General features: G+C 49.1%; 1 protein-coding gene across 1 annotated transcript in view; it reads right to left on the bottom strand.

Moving 5' to 3' along the window:
• The window catches only part of LOC101337417 (polyprenol dehydrogenase), a 327,160-nt gene that overhangs the window by 271,116 nt on the left and 36,083 nt on the right, over positions 1-19,961 (bottom strand). The window contains exon 3 of the mRNA XM_033849920.2: positions 15,736-15,804. Within this exon, the coding sequence (XP_033705811.1) occupies positions 15,736-15,804 (69 nt within the window). The remainder of the gene's footprint in view (positions 1-15,735; positions 15,805-19,961) is intronic.

The following is a 19,961-nucleotide window of genomic DNA, read 5'->3' as shown; positions in this document are numbered from 1 at the left end:
ACTTTGCTTTGGAAATTGCACAGTTAGGAAGAAAAGTATATGTAACACATAAAGTAAGCTTGGTGGCCATGACCCCTTTGAACGCTACAGATCAAGAGCTGGGAAACATTTTGCACAAAGGGCCGAGGAGTAAATGCTTTTGGCTTTGTGGGCCATACAGTCTCTTCTCTGAGTCTTCACTCTGAGAACAGAGTAACTCAGACTCTTCAACAGAGTCTTCACTCTGTTGACCTCGGGCAAACACAGCTACAGACAGTAAGTAAATGAACGGGTGTGGCTGTTTCAATAAAACTTTATTTGCCAAAAAAAGGCAGAGGGCCAGATTTAGCTCAGGGTCTGAAGCTTGCAGATCCTTGATCTCCATCATCCTTGGAGGTTTGGAAAGAGTACTTAGGAACTTTACTACAGGCAGCAGCCTTTTGGGGGAGAGTTGTGACCTCTGGTCTTTCAACGTGTCGCTGATCTGTGTGTGATCTCCAATGCTATTTGCATCAATCTGGGAAAATCCCGTTTTGAGGAGTGAGACATCCTTTTGCAACAGATAATCAAAGAGTACTGCCCAGAGTCAAGAATAAATTCCCTTTTGTCCAAACGTAAACCCTATTTTTATTGGGTTTCCCAATATTTTATTGGGTTTCCCAATATTTTCCCTTTCTCATTCCAAGGCCACACTAATTTGCTCCTGCATCTTGTGCGATGAAAGATGAACAACTGTTTGCTGGGTGATTATCCATTCATTAGTTTTTGAAGGAAACTATTACTGACTTGGTTTGTGGCTTCTCTGCTCTTCCCACTTGGGGCTTTATTTCTGCGCACTATGAGTACGTTCATATTCGTGCTTCCTAATTTTTACTTCACGCCCTGGGTGCCCAGCCATAATTTTGTTTTTTCATTTCATACGAGTACGAGAGCCTAGAGCAACATAAATTCTCTTCGTATTTTGGCTGTATCCCAGAGATGGTGACGCCCTGCATTTCCATTTCAAATATAAAATATTTTGTTACTGGCTATGAATCCCCTGTCGACATGCTTTACAAGGGGAGCTTTCGAAAATTAATGTGAGTTTGGGCCTTTGGAAATTCCACTTTGAATCAGAAGCATTAAAGGTTAAAAGGGGGCTCCTGCCACCTGTCCGCTGAGGCACCAAGGTTACAGACAAACGGATGGGAAATGGGCAGCACCCCAAGTGTAGAAGCTCGCAGAGGAAATGCTGGGGGGTGAGAGGACGGGGCGCCCAACTCTGGGACCTCAGCCAGACCCAGGACGTGCAAAGGGGCCGGCCTAGGGGTTGGGGTGAGTCACGGAGGAAACCTGTGTGGAGAAACCTGAATCTGAAACCTGAATCTTGTTACCTGCAGGGGCAGCCACAGAGCAGGTGCTGGCTCCCTCCCAAAGAAGTCCGTGGCCACGACCACAGGACAGGGGTGTCTCCACGGGGACTGGTCGTCCTCCCAGGGCTGCTGGGGGTGACACGTCTTGTGGAGAACACCGGAGTTCGAGTCCTAGGGGGTCATTCTCGGTTCTACTCAAAGAGGTCACCAGGATGAGCCCAGGGACCCCAGAGGCAAGAGGCTGGTGGTTACAAAAACACATCCAGGTCCAGAAACTTTCCATCATCCCCAACTGAGACTCTGTCCCCATTCAAAACTCACTCCCCGTCTCCTGCCCACACCCCCCAGCCCCTGACACCCACCGTCCTACTTTCTGTCTGTATGAATCTCACTCCTCTAGGGACCTCACGGAAGTGGCACCTTCGGAATTTGTCCTTTGCGTCTGCCTTATTTCACCAAGCATCACAAGCTCAAGATTCACCCACGTGGTAGCAGGTGTCACAATTCACTTCCTTGGGGCTTCCCTGGTGGCGCAGTGGTTGAGAGTCCGCCTGCCGATGCAGGGGACACGGGTTCGAGCCCCGGTCCGGGAAGATCCCACGTGCCGCGGAGCAACTAAGCCCTCCCTGAGAAACGGATGACGATGCTGCTTCTGCAAATCTCTAGCCGTGGGGAACGCGGTCGCAGGCCTCAGCTTGCCCTGAAAAAGCAGCGGCATCTTCCTGGGACTTTCCCTCCCACCTCCCGGCCAGGTCAGGTGGAAACCCTGTCTCCCCACCCAGCAGACGTGATCCCCGGCTTTGCCCAAAACATAAAAATGGTCAACAGGCTCTCAAGGGCAGCTCCCAGGCCACGTCCCCTCTCTGGAGGCACAAGGGGGGTCCAGAGTGTGAGAAACAGAGCCAACAGATCCCCTCCACCGTGTTTCCGCCGGGCCATCACTGCTGAAGCTACGGACACGTCCAGGGCAGTCGATCCATCACGGAACAGACGCAGGCGTGGGCCGAACACACCTGGCGCTGGACCGTGGCCAGGAGCTGTCGGGACGCATGTTTCTGCCCTGGGCTCGGATGCCCGTGGTGCCTCTGTCTTCGGGGCAGGAGCAGGTCCCCGCGGGACAGGCTTGGCGTGGCCTTTGGGGGCCCCTCACCGGCCGCCCGAACGCGGTTTCACAGACAGAACGTTTCCAGAAAGCAGCCAGGAGGTGGAGCTCTTTTTTTTTTTTTTTTTGTCTTTGGACCACACTTGTTATCTCTTCTCTCGTTACATAGCCTGCCCGAGGGATGCACGGCTAAAACCACACCATCATCTTCGGGGTAATTAACCTGTACAACAAGCCACATCCCCGTTACGGGGGGCGGGGGGAATTGGGAAAGGGTCCCCCAACTGCCACATCCGCAGAGCTGAGGATGCGCTATCAGTCATCCGGCCGCTCCCGGCTGTTCCAAACCCCGGCCCTAGGTGGTCCCGCCGGTTGGCGGGCAGGGGTCGCCTCCGTGAGGCCCCCCGACGGAAGACGAGAGAGAGGAAACAGCCTCAGAGAGCAGAAGACGCATCCAGGTGGGAACACAGGTGGGTGCAGCGGCTGAATACCCAGCGACTCAGGAGGACTCTGCCCTCCAGCCCAGGCGGGGATGTACCAAGTCTTGGCCGTCCAATCGGACCACCGCCAACCTCTTACCTCTAAGCCTCACCCTCACCCTGACCTTCCTTTGGGGGCAACCTAACAGCTGCCGTTTTCAAACACTGAACACGCGGGGCTTCCCTGGTGGCGCAGTGGTTGAGAGTCCGCCTGCCGATGCAGGGCACACGGGTTCGTGCCCCGGTCCGGGAGGATCCCACATGCCGCGGAGCGGCTGGGCCCGTGAGCCACAATTACTGAGCCTGCGCGTCTGGAGCCTGTGCTCCGCAACAAGAGAGGCCGCGATAGTGAGAGGCCCGCGCACCGCGATGAAGAGTGGCCCCCGCTCGCTGCAACTGGAGAAAGCCCTCACGCAGAAACGAAGACCCAACATAAATAAATAAATTTAAAAATAAATAAATAAATAACTATTCCTGTTCTCTGTTTAAAAAAATAAATAAAAATAAAAAACTGAAGACACTGTACCCTGCAACTCCCTCTCCTCTGGGTACACCCACCTACCGCCCAGCGCTGTATGCGGTCGGGCTTGCCCATGAGCATTTAAAATCCTTAGGGGGAATTTTGTCCTTTATAAAAATAGGTATTCGGTGCTAAAAAGAAAGGAGCTCTGAAGCCATGAAAAGACAGGGAAGAACCTTAAATGCCTATGACTGAGTAAAAGAAGCCCATCTGAAAGGGCTACAGACTGTGATTCCAACTCTACGACTTTCTGGAAAAGGCACAACTGTGGAGACAGTCAAAGGATCGGTGCTAAAAAAAAAAAAACAAATTAAAATACATACAAAAATAAAAGGATCAGTGGTTGCCAGGGGTTGGAGGGATAAACAGGCAGAACATAGAGGGCTTTTAGGGCAGTGAAACTACCCTGTACACTACTATAATGGTGGATACACGTCATCATACATTGGTCCAGACCCGTAGAACGTATAACAGCAAGCGTGACCCCTAATGTAAACTGCGGACCTTAGTTAGTAATGTGTGCATACTGGTTCATCAGTTGTAACAGATGTGGTGTATTCCTGCAAGATGTTAATAACAGATGAAACTGTGGGGCAGGTATTGGGAATTCCCTGTATTTTGTCCTCAATTTTCTGTAAACGTTAAACTGTACTAAACACTAAACTGTAGCAATTTAAAAAATAACAGTAACGTATAGAGAGACAAAGGGGTTTAGACATACCTGCCAGGTGAGCAGATCCTGCATGGTGACCCCTCAAGCCACCACTGGGTACAGAGAAAGCATGTGCCTTCCAGGAGACCGGGCTTTTTACGACTCGTTTCCCTAAAGGAATCCTAACGTCCTCTCACGTTTAATTTTACAAGCAGGTGATCTGTGGCATTCGCTCCAAATGGGGAGGGTCGTTGTATAGGGCGAGGTTCCCAGTGACAGGTCCACCCCTGGAAAACCTACGCTGGGAAGCCAGCTCTACGGCGGGACATTTAGGAAACGCGTGCCATCACGACTTGCCCTGTGCTCCCTTCAGCAGGTCTCCGAAGTGGATACGTGAAAAGGCGTCATCAATCAGGTACTCGAAACAGGAACACCCTGAGGACAAGTCAGGGCGGGCGTCTGACGGGCGGGCAGAAGCCCACGCCTGGGATGGTGATTACGCAAATGCCAAGGAAGGAGCGTACCAAGCCCTGAAAACTCCCCGAGCTGCACCCTCCCCGTCCACGCCCAGGCTTATCTGCAGGCATGGGGAGGAGGAGTGATGCAAACATGAGGCTGGAAAAAGACAAGGGCTGAATCAACTCCAAAGTGTAACCGGCCAAGTCCTGGAAGGGGAATTCCAGGTAAGGAGGTCAGCTCAGGACACACGGAGCTGGGCGGCCTGATTACCCAGACAGAGAGATGTCTCCACCTGGAGCTCCAAAACCTTGCAATACCTGCATCCCTCGGCACACGGCATCCTTGCCAGTCCCCCGCAGGCCAAACGGCGTCACCCAGTGGCCAAACCATCACCCAGATGAATAGCTCTACATGGAAACACACAGTGGAGGACAAGGGCAAGTGGTCCACTCGTGGTGGCCGTGACCAGTGCCACATTCCTGGAGAGCTGTTCGGCAACCTGCATTCAACGCCTTTGACTCCTCATACGACATATCAGAAGGCATCGGGGGAAGAGTAAGTGTTTAAGATACAAAGACAAGGGCACCGAACACACGGGGTAACGAAACACAAGCCATCGATGAGAAATGAGGCAAACACCCTGGGATATCCTGTCAACAGAAGCGTACGTAGCCATAAAAACAAGGACTTCTCTTTATTACAAAGGAAGACGCCCAACTAGACAGAACCTGGAAGAGTTTCTTCATGGATATGTACCTATAACAGATAGATACACACAACCCGGGTGGCAGCTGGGGTTCTGCTTCCTCATGGGCTCATGTTCTGGGTTTGAAGGAGCCGTACCTTCCCATGGGCTGTGGAGGCCCTAGAGCCCTCCCCAGCTCTCGGTACTCTCAGGGGTCTTGGGGCACATGCGGTTCCCTCTGCTGCGTTCTTGTCGCTATGAAAATAACAGGAAGGGTTATAACCCCACCACGTTTCTCCTGCCTCCACTGTGTCCCACCGACAGAGGCGTGACTACAATGTACAAGCCAGGGTCCCTGCGAGACCCTGGGCCAGCAACACCCACCCAACTCCCATCTGTTGAGCTGCTTGAGCTGCTTTCTGTCTTTCTCCACCCGCCTCTCTCTTTCTGTTTCCCTGCCTTCTCCATCTCTCCCCATCTCCAAGGGTTGCTCTATTTCTGGGTTCCTTCTAGGACTCTGAGTTCAGACTCAAATTGTCCACTTATTAACGGCATGATGTTAAGAGGCTTCCCGAAACTCTTTGTGCCCTGGTTTCCTCACTTGTAAAAAGGGAATAGTGACAATAACTCCTTCCTAGGAGAGGACCACGTGAATCCATACACGTAAAGCATTTAAAACAATACCCACTACAGAGCAGGTATCCAACACGATGCAGCTGTGTACGCTAATGATCATCATTTCTAACAAAAGGCGGTTTGGTTATCTGTTTTGCTGAAGCTCGTTATTCTAACTTCAGTAGCTTATTAAAGAGGGGCTACCAAAAAAAAAAAAAAAAAAAGAGGGGCTACACATTCTGGTTTGCCACAGACCATTCTCATTTATCTTTTTTGGGGGGCGGGGGGCGGTACCCTGAGGGTACTTCTCAAATTTCAACATGCAGGGATGCAGACCTCAAAGAGAAAGTGACAACCGGTTGGGCTGAGGAGTCAAAGGTCAGAGTCTGGGGCGCCCAGGGCAGCTGGAATGGAGGCGCAGAATCCTCAATGAAAGGCCACAGGGGCAGGAGTTGAAAATTCCGAGTAGAAAATCCCGTCGCAACCTCAGCAGACTAGTGAACTGCAGAAACACGGCAAGACACCAAGGAGTTCAGGGGCAAACTGCAGCTGGAAGGTTGAAAGATGTGAGCGGAGAAATTTCAGCCACTGCCTGGTGCTGGGGAGACAGGATGACACTTGCATCTTGCCAGGTTGCAGGGGCTCAGTGAACAGCTCAGAGTCTCACCTGAATCCTGAGATGGGCTACGTCTTAGAACAAAGGATCGAGATTGAGAGCTCCCTATCTTAAGATTGAGAGCTCCATCCAAGGCCCAAGGGCAGAACTGAAATAGACTCATCATGACAAGACGTGAAGCCAAGGTAACCCACCAGTGATAGCACTGTCCACTACAAAGCTCAACACTCTTCAGAGGAAGATAACAGAACGCAAAATCTCTACAGTGGATCAATCACAATGTCCAATACACACACAAAAATGACTAGACATGCAGAGAAATGGGAAAATGTCACCTGCTGTCAAGAAGGAGAAAAATCAATAGAAACAGACCCAGAGATGACGTAGCTGTTGGAATGAAGAGACAAGAACTTTCAGGTAACAATTATGAATTAAAGCATTTACAAGAAAAGATGGAGGTCAAGGGTGAAGAAAGGAAGAACGTCAGGAAAGACATGTAAACTAAAAATAACCAAATGGAAGCCCTAAAACTGAAAAATACAGTTAGTTTTGAGGACAACAATAGTCCGAGGATGGGATTACAAGTGGACTGCACACAAATGAAAAACAATTTGGTGAACGTGAGATAGTTCAATAGAAATCATTCAAGCTACAGCACAAAGGAAGAAAAGGAAGTTGCACAAAATGAACGGGGCTCGATGAAAGGTCAGACGGTGTCACGTAACCTACCACATGCGTGATTGTGGACTGACAAGAAGGTGGAAAGAACAAAGCAGGAAACGCATGTGAAGAATAGTGGCTAAAAGTTGTTCAAATTTTATCAAAACTTCCTACCCCACGGCTACGGGGAGCCTTTTAAACCCAAGTAGGATAAACACGGGGAACCACACGCAGGCGTATTATCAAAATTCTGAAAACAAGTTAAAAAAAAAAGAGGAAAGAAGGCACATTATATTCAGGAAATAATGATAATAATTATAGCTGATTATAGTTCCGCAACGGGAGAGGCCACAACAGTGAGAGGCCCGGTATCGCAAAAAAAAATAAACACAAATAATTATAGCTGATTTCCTATCTGAAACAATGAAGGCCAGAAGGCCAGGCCACAACAACTTTAATATCCTGGGGGTAGGGCAGTGTTTTCAACCCAGAACTCTACGTGCGTGGAAAACCGCTCTCACGAATGAAGGCGGAATAATGCTACCTGCAAACACTTAGGACCATGTGAATCTCCCACCCTGCTCTGAGGAGACAGTGAAATTTTCCTCTTCAGGAAAAGGTTTTAAAACGAAACCTGCAATAAGTGAAAATAAATATTTACCTTCAAGGCACTACAGTACCTTACGGAGCCTCCAAATATCTGTTAGAAAGTGGATCGAAGCGATTTCTAACATGCTAACGTCACGGGCTCTGCACACCCCAAACCACGCATCGCAGAGATAGTAACACGGAGAGGACCACAGATGTGTGCAGAGCTGGGCACGGGCTGTTCTCATCAGAATCTTGACAACAATTTCAGAGGCAACGTCCTTTTCACTGAAGGAGAAGCTCCTTCCCGGAAACATTAACCTCTGGGTCTCATTTAAGTGTTTCAAATATCATTACATAATCCTCCAAGTGTTATTTTTTTAAAAAACCTTTCTTACTATATGTTTATCTTCTATAACAACTAAGGACGACTTCATTTCCCCCAGGAGGAAACATATCATGGAAGTAACATTTCCAGAATAACTTTTAGAGACGGTCACGCGAGCAGGTTCTCTAATTACCAAGTTTAAAAGCACGGAGCGCCTTGAGGTGTGTTAGAAGGGAACGGTCAAAATGAATTTCCTCGGCGATGATTCCTCCCCACAAATGAAAAGAGGAGAAACACGGCACAGGATAACAGGACAATGCAGGAGGGAGTGAAAATATTGCATAAATTGTTGGTGGGGGAAATAGAACTTTGGATGCACGATGAGAATGAAAATTCTTCCCTGTGGGTTTTTTCTTCTATTATTATTCCTGTAAGTGTGTATAGACGAGCTAAGGAAACTAGGCAGACAATCGCCTCCCTCATGGAAGTCACCTTGACGGCGCTTCCAAAGGTTAACATTAATCATTCCCGAGCCTGAGAAATGAAGAGCCCTTCACAGGAAGAACACGGTGTGAGCAGTAATAACATTAAATGTTCACAAAGGGCTGTGCTGCGCCTTCGTCCCTTCAGAAAAGACACGATGACCTTCTAAACTTCCTTTTTCTTTTCTTTGTTAATAGAATTGACTCGCCGAATGCCATTTTTTTTTAATTGCAGTAGAGTTGATTTACAATGTTGTGTTGGTTTCACAGCAAAGCAATTCAGTTACACGTACACATGCATCTATTCCTTTTCAAATTCTTTTCCCATGATAGGTTATTACGAGATATTCAGTAGAGCTCCCTGTGCTCTACAGTGGGTCCTTGTTGGTTATCTATCTTATATATAGTAGTGTGTATATGTTAATCCCCAACTCCTAATTTATCCCGCCTCCCTTTCCCCTTTGGTAACCATACGTTTGTTTTCTATGTCTGTGAGTCTGTTTCTGTTTTGTAAATAAGTTCATTTACATCATATTTCAGATTCCACATATAAGTGGTATCGTATGATATATGTCTGTCTCTGTCTGGCTTACTTCACTTTGTATGATCATCTCTAGGTCCATCCAAGTTGCTGCCAATGGCATGATTTCTTTCTTTTTTATGGCTGAGTAGTATTCCACTGTATATATGTGCCACATCTTCTTTATCCATTCATCTGTTGATGGACAGTTAGGTTGCTTCCATGTCTTGGCTATTGTATATAAATAGTGCTACAATGAACATTGGGGCGCATGTATCTTTTCAACTTATGGTTTTCTCCAGGCATTGTTAAACCTTCTAATTGCCCACAGGAAATCATCTGTCTGTATGAACACCTGTCTAGTGTCTGTCTATCCAGGCATGCCTGCTCACTGTCTACCTCAGGACACCAAGTTAAAGATGAAAGGGGGACATTCCACAGAATTCCTGGCCAGCACTCTGCAAAACTGTCAAGGTCATCAAAAAACAAAAAACACGGAGAGTCTAAAACATGATCACAGCCAAGAGGAGCCTAAAGAGATGGGACAACTAGATATTACCGTAGCATCCTGTGTGGGATCCTGGGATGGAAGAAAGGCATTAGGTAAAAACTAAGGAAATTCGGAAAAAACATAAGGTCTTTAGTCAGGGATCATAGACCAATAAGGTGCTTTCACTGTGAGACACGAACTTAACACAAGATATTAAGGATGGAGAGAACTATAGACATAGGGTATGTGGGGACTCGGGAACCTTCACAGCTCTTCTGTAATCTAGAACTGTTCCAAAATTAAAAGTCCATTTTTTTCAAAATCCACTTATTAAATCATTCACCATCACGTCACAACTGTCAGAGAGGCTGTCATCAAAAAGACCACAAATAACAAATGCTGGAGAGGGCGTGGAGAAGAGGGAGCCCTCCTGCACTGTGGCTGGGAATGTAAGTTGGTGCAGCCACTCTGGAGAACAGGATGGAGGGTCCTTAAAAGTAAAAAGAGAGCTACCATATGACCCAGCCATCCCACTCCTGGGCATATACCCAGAGAAAACCATAATTCGAAAAGATACACGCACCCCAACGTTCATAACAGCACCGTTTACGCCAGCCAAGACACAGAAGCCACTTAAGTGTCCACAGACAGATGAATGGAGAAAGAAGATGTGGTGCATATATACACAGTGGGATACTGCTCAGCCATAAAAGAGAATGAAATCCTGCCATTGGCAGCAACATGGATGGACTTGGAGGGCACGATGCTAAATGAAGGAACTCAGACAGAGACAAATAGTCTATGATCTCACTTATATGTGGAATCTAAAAAATACAGCAAGCTAGTGAATATAACAAAAAAGAAGCAGACTCACAGATACAGAGGACAAACGAGTGGTTACCAGTGGGGAGAGGGAAGGGGGGAGGGGCAGGATAGGGGGAGGGGATTAAGAGGCACCAACTACTAGGTATAAAATAAATAAGTGACAAGGTTATGTTGTAGAACACAGGGAATATAGCCAATATTTTTCCATAACTATAAACGGAGTATAACCTTTACAGTTGTGAATCACTATACTGTACACATGAAATATACAACACTGTACATCAACTGTACTTCAATTAAAAAAAATGAAAGGGGGAAAGAAAAGGATGCCTGTAGGAAACAGGAAACTGTCAATAAGGGCCATTTTAAGTTAAATCAAAAAGACAGGAGAAAACCATAATTTGAAAAGATACATGCACCCCAGTGTTCATAGCAACACTATTTACAATAGGCAGGACATGGAAGCAAACTAAGCGTCCATCAATAGATGAATGGATAAAGAAGATGTGGTACATGTATACAATGGAATACTACTCAGCCATAAAAAAGAACGAAATAATGTTATTTGCAGTGGCATGGATGGGCCTGGAGATTATCATACTAAGTGAAGTAAGTCAGACAGAGAAAGACAAATATTATATGATATCGCTTGCATGTGGAATCTAAAAAATGGTACAAATGAACTTATTTACAAAACAGAAATAGAGTCACAGACGTAGGAAACAAACTTATGGTTACCATGGGAGAGAGGGGGGAAGGGATAAATTAGGAGATTGGGATTGACATATACACACTACTCTATATAATACAGACAACCAACGAGGACCTACTGAACAGCCCAGGGAACTCTACTCAGTATCTCATAATACCCTATATGGGAAAAGAATCTGAAAAGGAATATATGTATAAAACTGAATCACGGTGCTGTATACCTGAAACTAACATGATATTGTAAATCAACTATACTTCAATAAAAAATGATACAGGGACTTCCGTGGTGGCCCAGTGGTAAAGAATCCACCTTACAACGCAGGGGACGCAGGTTCGATCCCTGGTCAGGGGAACTAAGACCCCACATGCTGCGGGGCAACTAAGCCAGCACGCCGCAACTACTGAGCTCGCACGCCTCAACTAGAGAGCCCGCGTGCCACAAACTACAGAGCCCACACGCCACAACTAGAGAGAAGCCCGCGCGCCACAACGAAGAGCCTGCATGCTGCAACTCAGACCCGACGCAGCCAAAAAAAAATAAATAAGTAATCAATAAATCTTTTTAAAAAATGATACAAATGAACTTATTAACAAAACAGAGTCACAGACATGGAAAACAAACTTACGGTTACCAAAGGGGAAAGGTGGCGGGGGGGGATAAATTAGGAGTCTGGGGTTAACACAGACACACTACTGTATACAAAATACATAACTAATAAGGACCTACTGTAGAGCACAGAGAACTCTGCTCGATATTCTGTCATAACCGAGAAAGGAGAACAATCTGAAAAGGAATCTATGTACATGTATAACTGAATCACCGTGCTGTACACCTGAAACTAACACGATATACTTTAATTTAAAAGATTTTTTAAAAGAATAACGTTAAGAAAGGTGTAAAATTGTCCAGGAAGACACTGCTGACCGTGGAAAAGTGTGGAACAGTGACACAAAGCAAGGGATGCCTTTCTCCTTTTAAAAACAAAGAACAGACACCACATTTCCTAGGATTTGGGACTAGGGAATTCCCTCGTGGGTTGCGTGTGTCACTGTGAAATGGGCAAAGCAAAGTTTACCTGCCTGGAGTCCTTTTAAAAGTATTTAAATTATCTGTTTCCATTTGGGTTCATTTGAACGTTGTTATGCCGTTTTGCTGTTTCTTTTTGTGGGGTTCGGGTTTTTACTGGTATTTGGGGGTGGGTTTTCTTTTTTTTTTTTTTGTAAATTAGCAAGACTATTTGCTCCAAATAAGAGAGCTTGCATCAGCACATAATTACTCAAGAACAATAAAGGTTTTGGTACCATGGATACATGGTGATAAGGTATGAAAAGTCTCTTCCCTGGAAATCTCTAGGTTGAGAAATGATGGATTCCTGAGACCATACTCGCGAATATATCGTTCCGAAAGCCAAACACTGATAGGCAGGTCTCCTCCCATCCCAGCCCCAAACATGACCTCAACTGACTGTGATGTCAAAGGCACATGGTACAGCACAGAAAGCAATCAACGAAGAACTAAGAAGAAAGGGTCAGTACAGAGATGAGGGGGGAGGTAGGCTACAGAGAAATTCGGCATTTAGAAATAATCGTGTTAGGGAACTCTACTCAATACTCTGTAATGACCTATACAGGAAAAGAACCTGAAAAAGAACAGATACATGTATCATGTATAACGGAGTCACTTTGCTGTACAGAAGAAGCTAACACAACACTGTAAAGCAACTCTACCCCAATAAAAATTTCCAAAAGAAATAATTGTGTTCTCGACAGTCATCTGCTAGTCTCAGGCTATCTGCTGATTCGCTCCAAAAAAAAAAGAGAAGAATCCAGAGAATCATGGAAGAGCCATAAGCGAGGAACAGGTGGGGCTCCCCCTGGCCAAGTGGGAAGCCGGGGGATGTGGGGACAAGACCCTCAGAGGCTGCAGCAGGGCAGCTAGTCTGGACAGAAGCACCTCTGCAGGGCTGTGGGTTCCACTCCTGAGAGCATCCCGACCCAGACTGGGTCCGGCCGAGTCTGCAGGGAGCTAAACCAAGAGGAAGGGTGAGGGCCGACCGACAGCCACCGATGCACAGGGAGACCCAGTGTCCCCACCGGCCCTGCCCTTGCACAGTGGGTCCCCGGCACAGGGAGTGCCCCTCTTCCCCCGGGACTGGCTGGACCTTGGCTTGGGGGAATCCCGAGGCTGGATGCGAATTCAGCAACGACAGTTCGAGGACCACCACCAAACCACCCTCCTCCGGCCAGGTCTCAGCATCTCCCACCTGTCCCATGGACCCCTCCAGGCGTGCACGGGCTGCGGTGTCCACGGACCGACTTCCAAGTGCCAGGCTTCTCGTGTAAAATACGGACAGCGCTGCCTTCATGTCTGGTTCAACGCGCAAGAGGAATTTTAAAAGGTGCGTGTGCGTGTGTCATCAAGGGTTCACTCCCTCACTGGACCAGCTCCCGTGGGAGTGGCCACGCTCACCCTGGCTCAGACCATATCCCTGCTGCAGACCTCAGGGGTCACTCAGCTTGTGTCCAGACACCTCCCCGGCCCCCATGTCCCCTCCCAGGCCAGGGGGAACCTGAGCTTCCCTGAGCGCTGCCAGCTTCTGGGCAAGGGCAGCTCCAAGCAACACAAGGACCAGCGCAGGGCTGCTACCCACCAAGGACGCCCAGCCTCGCCCTTTCCATAAACACGGATGCCCGGGGGGGGGGGCTGCCAGCAAGTGGGGTGCAGGCAGGCTGGGGTTTGGGGCTTGTGCAGACCCCTGGGCTCTCTCTGCTGTCGGTGTGCACCTGACTGACTGTCCACCCCGACGGCTACTTCTCCCAGATGCAAACTTCATGGATCTACCTGGTGTCACTTGCTAGAAATGAAGACACAGGAGCAGACACAGCCGAGGCTCTGTCACCAGCCTTGACCAGAGGGACGCTGACATCACCGTCCTGGGTGATCAGGAATCACCGCCCTGCCCAGCGCATGCCCTGGGGGCCTCCCCTCCAGCACAGAGCTGCTGCGGAGGCGTTTTCCCTTTAATCCGTGAGCTTTCTGCACAAACCGTGAGTCGAAGCGTACAAAGCTGATGCCACCAGGAAACTGTCTAAAGATGTTCTAGAACGTTCTTTCCTCCCATCAATCAGGGCTGCGGATTACAGCTCTGTCAGAACACATGAAGCTCTTACACGTTTTACGGAAGCTCACGTAGCCCCAGATGAACCTCGGCACCTTGACTGGTTAGGGCTGTAACACGAGCGAGTTTGGGTGAATTGTTTTTTCATCCTTTCCAGAGGTTTTTCAGGTCATGAAAAGAAGCCCACGCTTTGGCGGTTCCCACGAGGCTCCTCTTTTGGTCTGGAAATTATGGTTTCTGCGGTCACGACAGCAGCGATTCTTAAACTTGAGGGGGGCAGGGGGATTCCCGGGGAGGGCGTGGGAAAATGCAGGTTCCCGGCCCCGCCTGCAGAAGTTTCCGTGCTCAGGGCTGAAAATCAGCACTTCTAACCACCTGCCCCGGTTATGCTACTGCTAGAGGCCCGGGAAATACACGCTGGGTGGAAACCAAGGCGTTGGAGAGAGAGGCCCCCTGAGCCACTGCAAACTAGGGACGGGGTAGGAAACTACCCCATGTGACACGATCAGCTGTCGCAACAGTGGACCACTTCTGCCCCGGGGCAGGCGAGGGATAGAAGCAGCGCCTCTGTCTGCAGGAGCTGCCTGGTGTTGCAGGAGAGCTGCGGAAGCCCCTCTGTGTTCTGTCTCGAGATCAAAGGCATCCTAGTAGATGCCTAATGAGAACCTGCCGTACAGCACAGGGAACTCCACTTCATGGTACAGTAGAAACTGACGCAACATTGTAAAACAACTCTATCCCCATTAAAAAAAAAAAAGGGGGGGAGGAAAGGAAAAGGATGAAAGACATCCTGCCACGAGGGCAGGGGAGACACTGGGAATGTCAGCACGCCCCAGCCTTGGGCAGAGGGCCGGACGGTCAACCTGGAACACCCACAAGTGGGAGTCTTGACACAAAGGGACAGATACGGCTTTACCCGTCCGGCCGGGGTTTTCATGTGTCTCTCGGGAATCGCCATCTGCCCACAGACGGGAATCCTCAGCTTCTGGGTGATGCTTGAAACACCCTGGCTCTGACGGCCAAGAAAGTGACCTGCGTGTGCTTTTTTTGAACATAAGGCACCAGGCTTGGGCTCAGAAAGCACCGGAGAGCGTTGGTATCAGGAAAGATGTGAGGGCCGTGTGTGTATCCCCCGGGTTCAATAGGCAGAGGGGGCCCCGGGGGTGCACGACGGGGCAGCGCCGATCCCCGTGAGACCCGGCAGGTGCACCTTCCCTTCAAGAACCCGAGAAAAGTAGGTGTACCTGCCGGAGGGTGCCTCCAACGGTTCCTGAGTGAACACGGGCCTCAGAGGGCCCTGGAGATCGACAGGGAATGAAAAAGGGCCCCAGTTTCACAAGGAACGCCCTCCCCAGCAGGTGCCGCGGTGGCAGCGTGCTTGCTGCCACCTTCCACGCCCCAAGGAGGACAAAAGCCCCCCCAGAGAAAAGCCCAAGAATCAGAGACACCGCTGCCCAGAGCCACGTCCACCATCCGGGTCCCTGAGCCCACGCCAGGGCCTGTAGCCCCCAGACCAAGCAGCAGAGCCATCTGTCCACCGGGCAGTAGAGTACCTTTGTCATTGAGGGTTTCCTCTCTTATCTTTCTCACAGCTTCTTCCGCTTTGCCTTCGTTATTTCCGCCTACAAGGAAAAGAAAAGATACAATTCAGGGTAAGGAAGCTACCCCATGTGAAACCATGTTTTCTTGAGACAGTAAACACAGCCCTACAACAGGCTAAGTGTCTCCTTCCGTCCTGGCATTGAATTTGGCCATCGGAGCAACTGTAGCGGATTCAGCGTATCCACTGAAGATGCATTTTCTTTAGGTGGATTGGTCAAAAGGATGCCTTTCTGGGACATCTTACTTTTCAGTAATTCCAAGAACACGAAGCACCTAGTGGCATCGGGACCACGGGGACACCAAGAGCATATGAGCGTGAAACTGTCAGCAGAAATGTCAGACTAGACCTAGATCTTTGGAGAGACTTTTGGTCCAGGCGACCGCTCTGTTCACAGTGGCTTGAGCCATAAAAACCATCACGGGGGACTTCCCGGGAGGTCCCGTGGTTAGGACTCTGCGCTTTCACTGCCGAGGGTCTGGGTTCCATCCCTGGTCGGGGAACTAAGATCCCGCAAGCCGCGTGGCACGGCCAAAAAAAAAAATTAATTAAAAAAAAAAAAAACCATCGCGGGACATTCCCACCATGAGCTCGAGATGTCTCCTCCCGTTACCCGTGACTCCGTAAAATCAGCGGGTGCGATGCTGGGAACGTTCGCTTAGAAGGGTGGCAATGGGTCTTTTGTGAAGGATGAGGGTGTCCCAGTTGAAATTTGGGGCGAAAGAAAGTGAATGAGGTTTCTTTAATGCCTGAGGAGGTGAAACTGTGTTGACCGTGAGGGTAGAGCCTGGAGGGCAGGCGGGCTGTTCTTCCCTACGTCTGTGCGCAGACAGCCCTCACTTTAAGGGGGTCCTGATGTATCTGCTGCTCGGGGTGGGGAGAGGCCAGGCCAGCCTGCTTCCCGGCAGCATCCCTGATTAAGGAGCCGGCCTCAAGCAGCGCCTCTCACCTTGTGCAGAAGCCACACCTGAAACTCCCTGGGGGCTGCGTCACAGGAGACCTCCAACAGGGAGGCCAGAGCTGGCACCTGTGAACACGGGGCTGGGCATGGAGCCCTGACGCCCAGAGAACCAACAGGGGGCAAGAGGACACCGCTGAGGGGCCTGGGAGGGGCAGGTCCCGCCCACATCACCCTCCCACCTGCAGCCACAGCCCCTCCTGGGAAGATGCTGGTTCTCTGGGGTCAAAGCCTACTGAGATCTCCGTGAAAGTACACGACCAAGCAATCCTTTTATCATGCATTTCTGCACGCTGTTTACGTACCCGTGGTCTCACTTACACACTCTAAGAGTATTCCCTACTATTTTCCTCTGTGTTATGTGCTCTGTGTCACTGCCAAGTGTCCCCAAATGAACCTAGGCAATGCCCTTTCCAAAACAAAACAACAAAAAAGATGTTTACAGCAACGGGTGTATTTGTAACAAACACATAAGAGAGGAGAAGTGGTGAACCCAGGGGGAATGAGAAATACCCCCTGCTGAAGATAAACGTGGCAAAGGACATCTCTGCGGGCGAACGAAAAGGAATATAGAAGCTGTCACCGCCTCGGAGAAGTTCAGAGCTGCAGACATCAAGAAGATGCAGCCGCAGAAGTCCTCTGCACCTCCAGCTCCTCAAAGAAATAAACATTATGCAGTTATGACGTGGTTTTGCTGGGAGAGCCTTCCTGCACTGCGGGAGTGCAGGGACAGGGTGGCAAAGAAGCATGTCTTCCATCCCTAAATGTGCCGGGCATCAAAGACCAAAAAAAACCCACAAAGAATCCATGGGGTGCAGACACGTATGAGCTTGTTTCTGAAACTTGTGCAATTTTTAAACATTAAAACACCATCTGCTGCTGGGCTACCCTCCAGCCTGAGACCATCTTGACATCAAGGGCTGGCGTAGCAGAAGCTCAAATGAAGTCAGAAAGACATAAGTGTCCAGAGGAAGAAAGAAAGCTGAGGGTGGGCTGGGGAGAAGCGATGGAACTGCAGGACACACTGGCCACGGCCAGCAGCGTCCCCCGGTGGGCAGCTCACTGCGTGCTCACGCCATCAGGATATGACATCGGCTCTAGGCGGGATCTAAACAGAACTGACACGTATGAACTTATTTACAAAACGGAATCAGACTCACAGACTTAGAGAACGAACTTGTGGTTACCAGGGGGGAGGGATAAATTTGGAGTTTGGGATTGACTTATACACGCTGCTAGATATAAAACAGATAACCAACAAGGACCTACTGTAGAGCACGGCGAACTCTACTCAGTACTCTGTAATGACCTCTATGGGAAAAGAATCTGAAAAACAGTGGATATATGTACACGTATCACTGATTCACTCTGCCGTACACCTGAAACTGACACAACACTGTAAATCAACTATGCTCCGACAGAAGACAGAAATTTAAAAACTTAAAAAGAAATCAAAGAAAAAAATATTCAGGCACTCAGGGCTGGATTGTGTGGGAGGGATGGAGAGGCACTTTGGGGGCAAAGGTCATCTTCAGCAGCTGCCTCTTACGGGCTGGATATGGGATGCTCGACCCTACACAGCTGCCAGTGCTGCCCATATATCTCCGGAGTGCTGGCTGCGTACCCGGAAACACTCCGCCACGACAGCAGCAGGGCTCAGACGCGGTGGGTCCGCCTTCCGTTCAGCCTTCGTGCAGCAGGGGTTAGGTTTTATAGGCGCTGCAGTGCAAGGCGTCAGGGGCACCAAGTCGAGTGGGAAGGACAATCTCTCACATCCAGGTCCGCTCCCTGAAGACAGCACCCTAGCCACCAGATCGTAAAGATCTGCGAGAAGCAACACAACTGTCGTGGCGGAGTGGACCCAAATTAGGGCCAGCACACTACGGACCTGGGGCCAGATCTGGCCCATCGCTTAGACAGCCATGTCCTTTAAGTACTGGCCATTGCTGATTTCCTGCTGTAAGGGCAGAGCTGATGAGCATGAGAGACCTATGATAATATTTACCATCCAGCCTATAGCAGAAAAAAACGTACCAACCCCTGGTCTAGACCTTAGATGACCGCTTATTAAGAATTATGAATAAAGAGGGCTCTTCCACCAAAACGGTATTTTGAAACAGTAGGAACTAAGGTACTGTGAACAGATGGGAACCTGAATAATTCATGCATTCTTAGCAGCACTAATGGGCTGGACTCGGACCCAGACTATCACTTCAATTCTTCAGCAAGTAATTGATTATTCTGTAAATATTCATGGCCTCGGGACTGAGAGTGCGGAATTGATGAAACCCATCTCTTAATCTGTGTTTAACAGAAAAATGCATTCTGCCCAATGATAATGTTTCATTAAGTAACCTTGTCTCCAGCTGTCACATAAGAAGAAAAACTGTCCCTCTCAGGATATGTTCAACTATCCCCTCAAAGACACACAGAGGCGGTAAGACTCCCTATGTGACTGGATTGACAGGGAGGGTCAGAACTGTGTCCGTCGGGGAGAGCTCAATCAGGGACATCAGAACATTAGTGGGAAAGGAGACACAGGTGGGTGAGGACGTGCTGTCTACTCTCTGTTTAACTCGAGAAAAGTAGAAATTTGGTGCTGACGGATACCATACCTGAGGCTCAAGAAACATCCCCTAAAGGAGGTGATACCAGTCAGGGCTCCAGTCCTCAAACGCTTGGGTACCCAGGCTTGCTCACATATGCTCGGTGCCCGTGTCCCAGGCTTGCTCACATATGCTCAGTGCCCGTGTCTGCAGTACTTACTCATCACCCAGCTAGACCTCATCCTGACCTTCCCTCTAGATCTCCTCGTGACCTAACCCTCTAGACTTCCTCAGGAGCTAAAACCACCACACTGAGGCAAAAAGCACAGAAATGGGGCTCTTTTTACTTCTCTGTCTTCCAACATCACCTAGTTTCACCAGGAATGAAGAAGATGAAGGTGCCTGCAGTGGAGGGATCACAGGGGCAGAGACACCCAGCACTGGATGCCAGCCTCCCGTCTTTGCTCAGACTAGAAAGCTCCTCCTGGATTGCTCCGCCAGCATCTTCCCACCACTAGCCCAGGCCCAGCCGGTCCTCAGAGGGGATGCAGGGCTCTTCCTTTACAAGAGCTGACATCACTTTGACCGAGTCTTCCGAATATCGGCAGAAATCCAAGACATGGAAGGCTCGTCATATCTCTAATGAGACCACAGAGGCTGCCCCTCCAAGGAAAG

This window comes from Tursiops truncatus, chromosome X (assembly GCF_011762595.2).
Source record: "Tursiops truncatus isolate mTurTru1 chromosome X, mTurTru1.mat.Y, whole genome shotgun sequence".
In the NCBI taxonomy this organism is placed as follows: domain Eukaryota; kingdom Metazoa; phylum Chordata; class Mammalia; order Artiodactyla; family Delphinidae; genus Tursiops; species Tursiops truncatus.
This window is presented reverse-complemented; position numbering and strand designations above follow the sequence as displayed.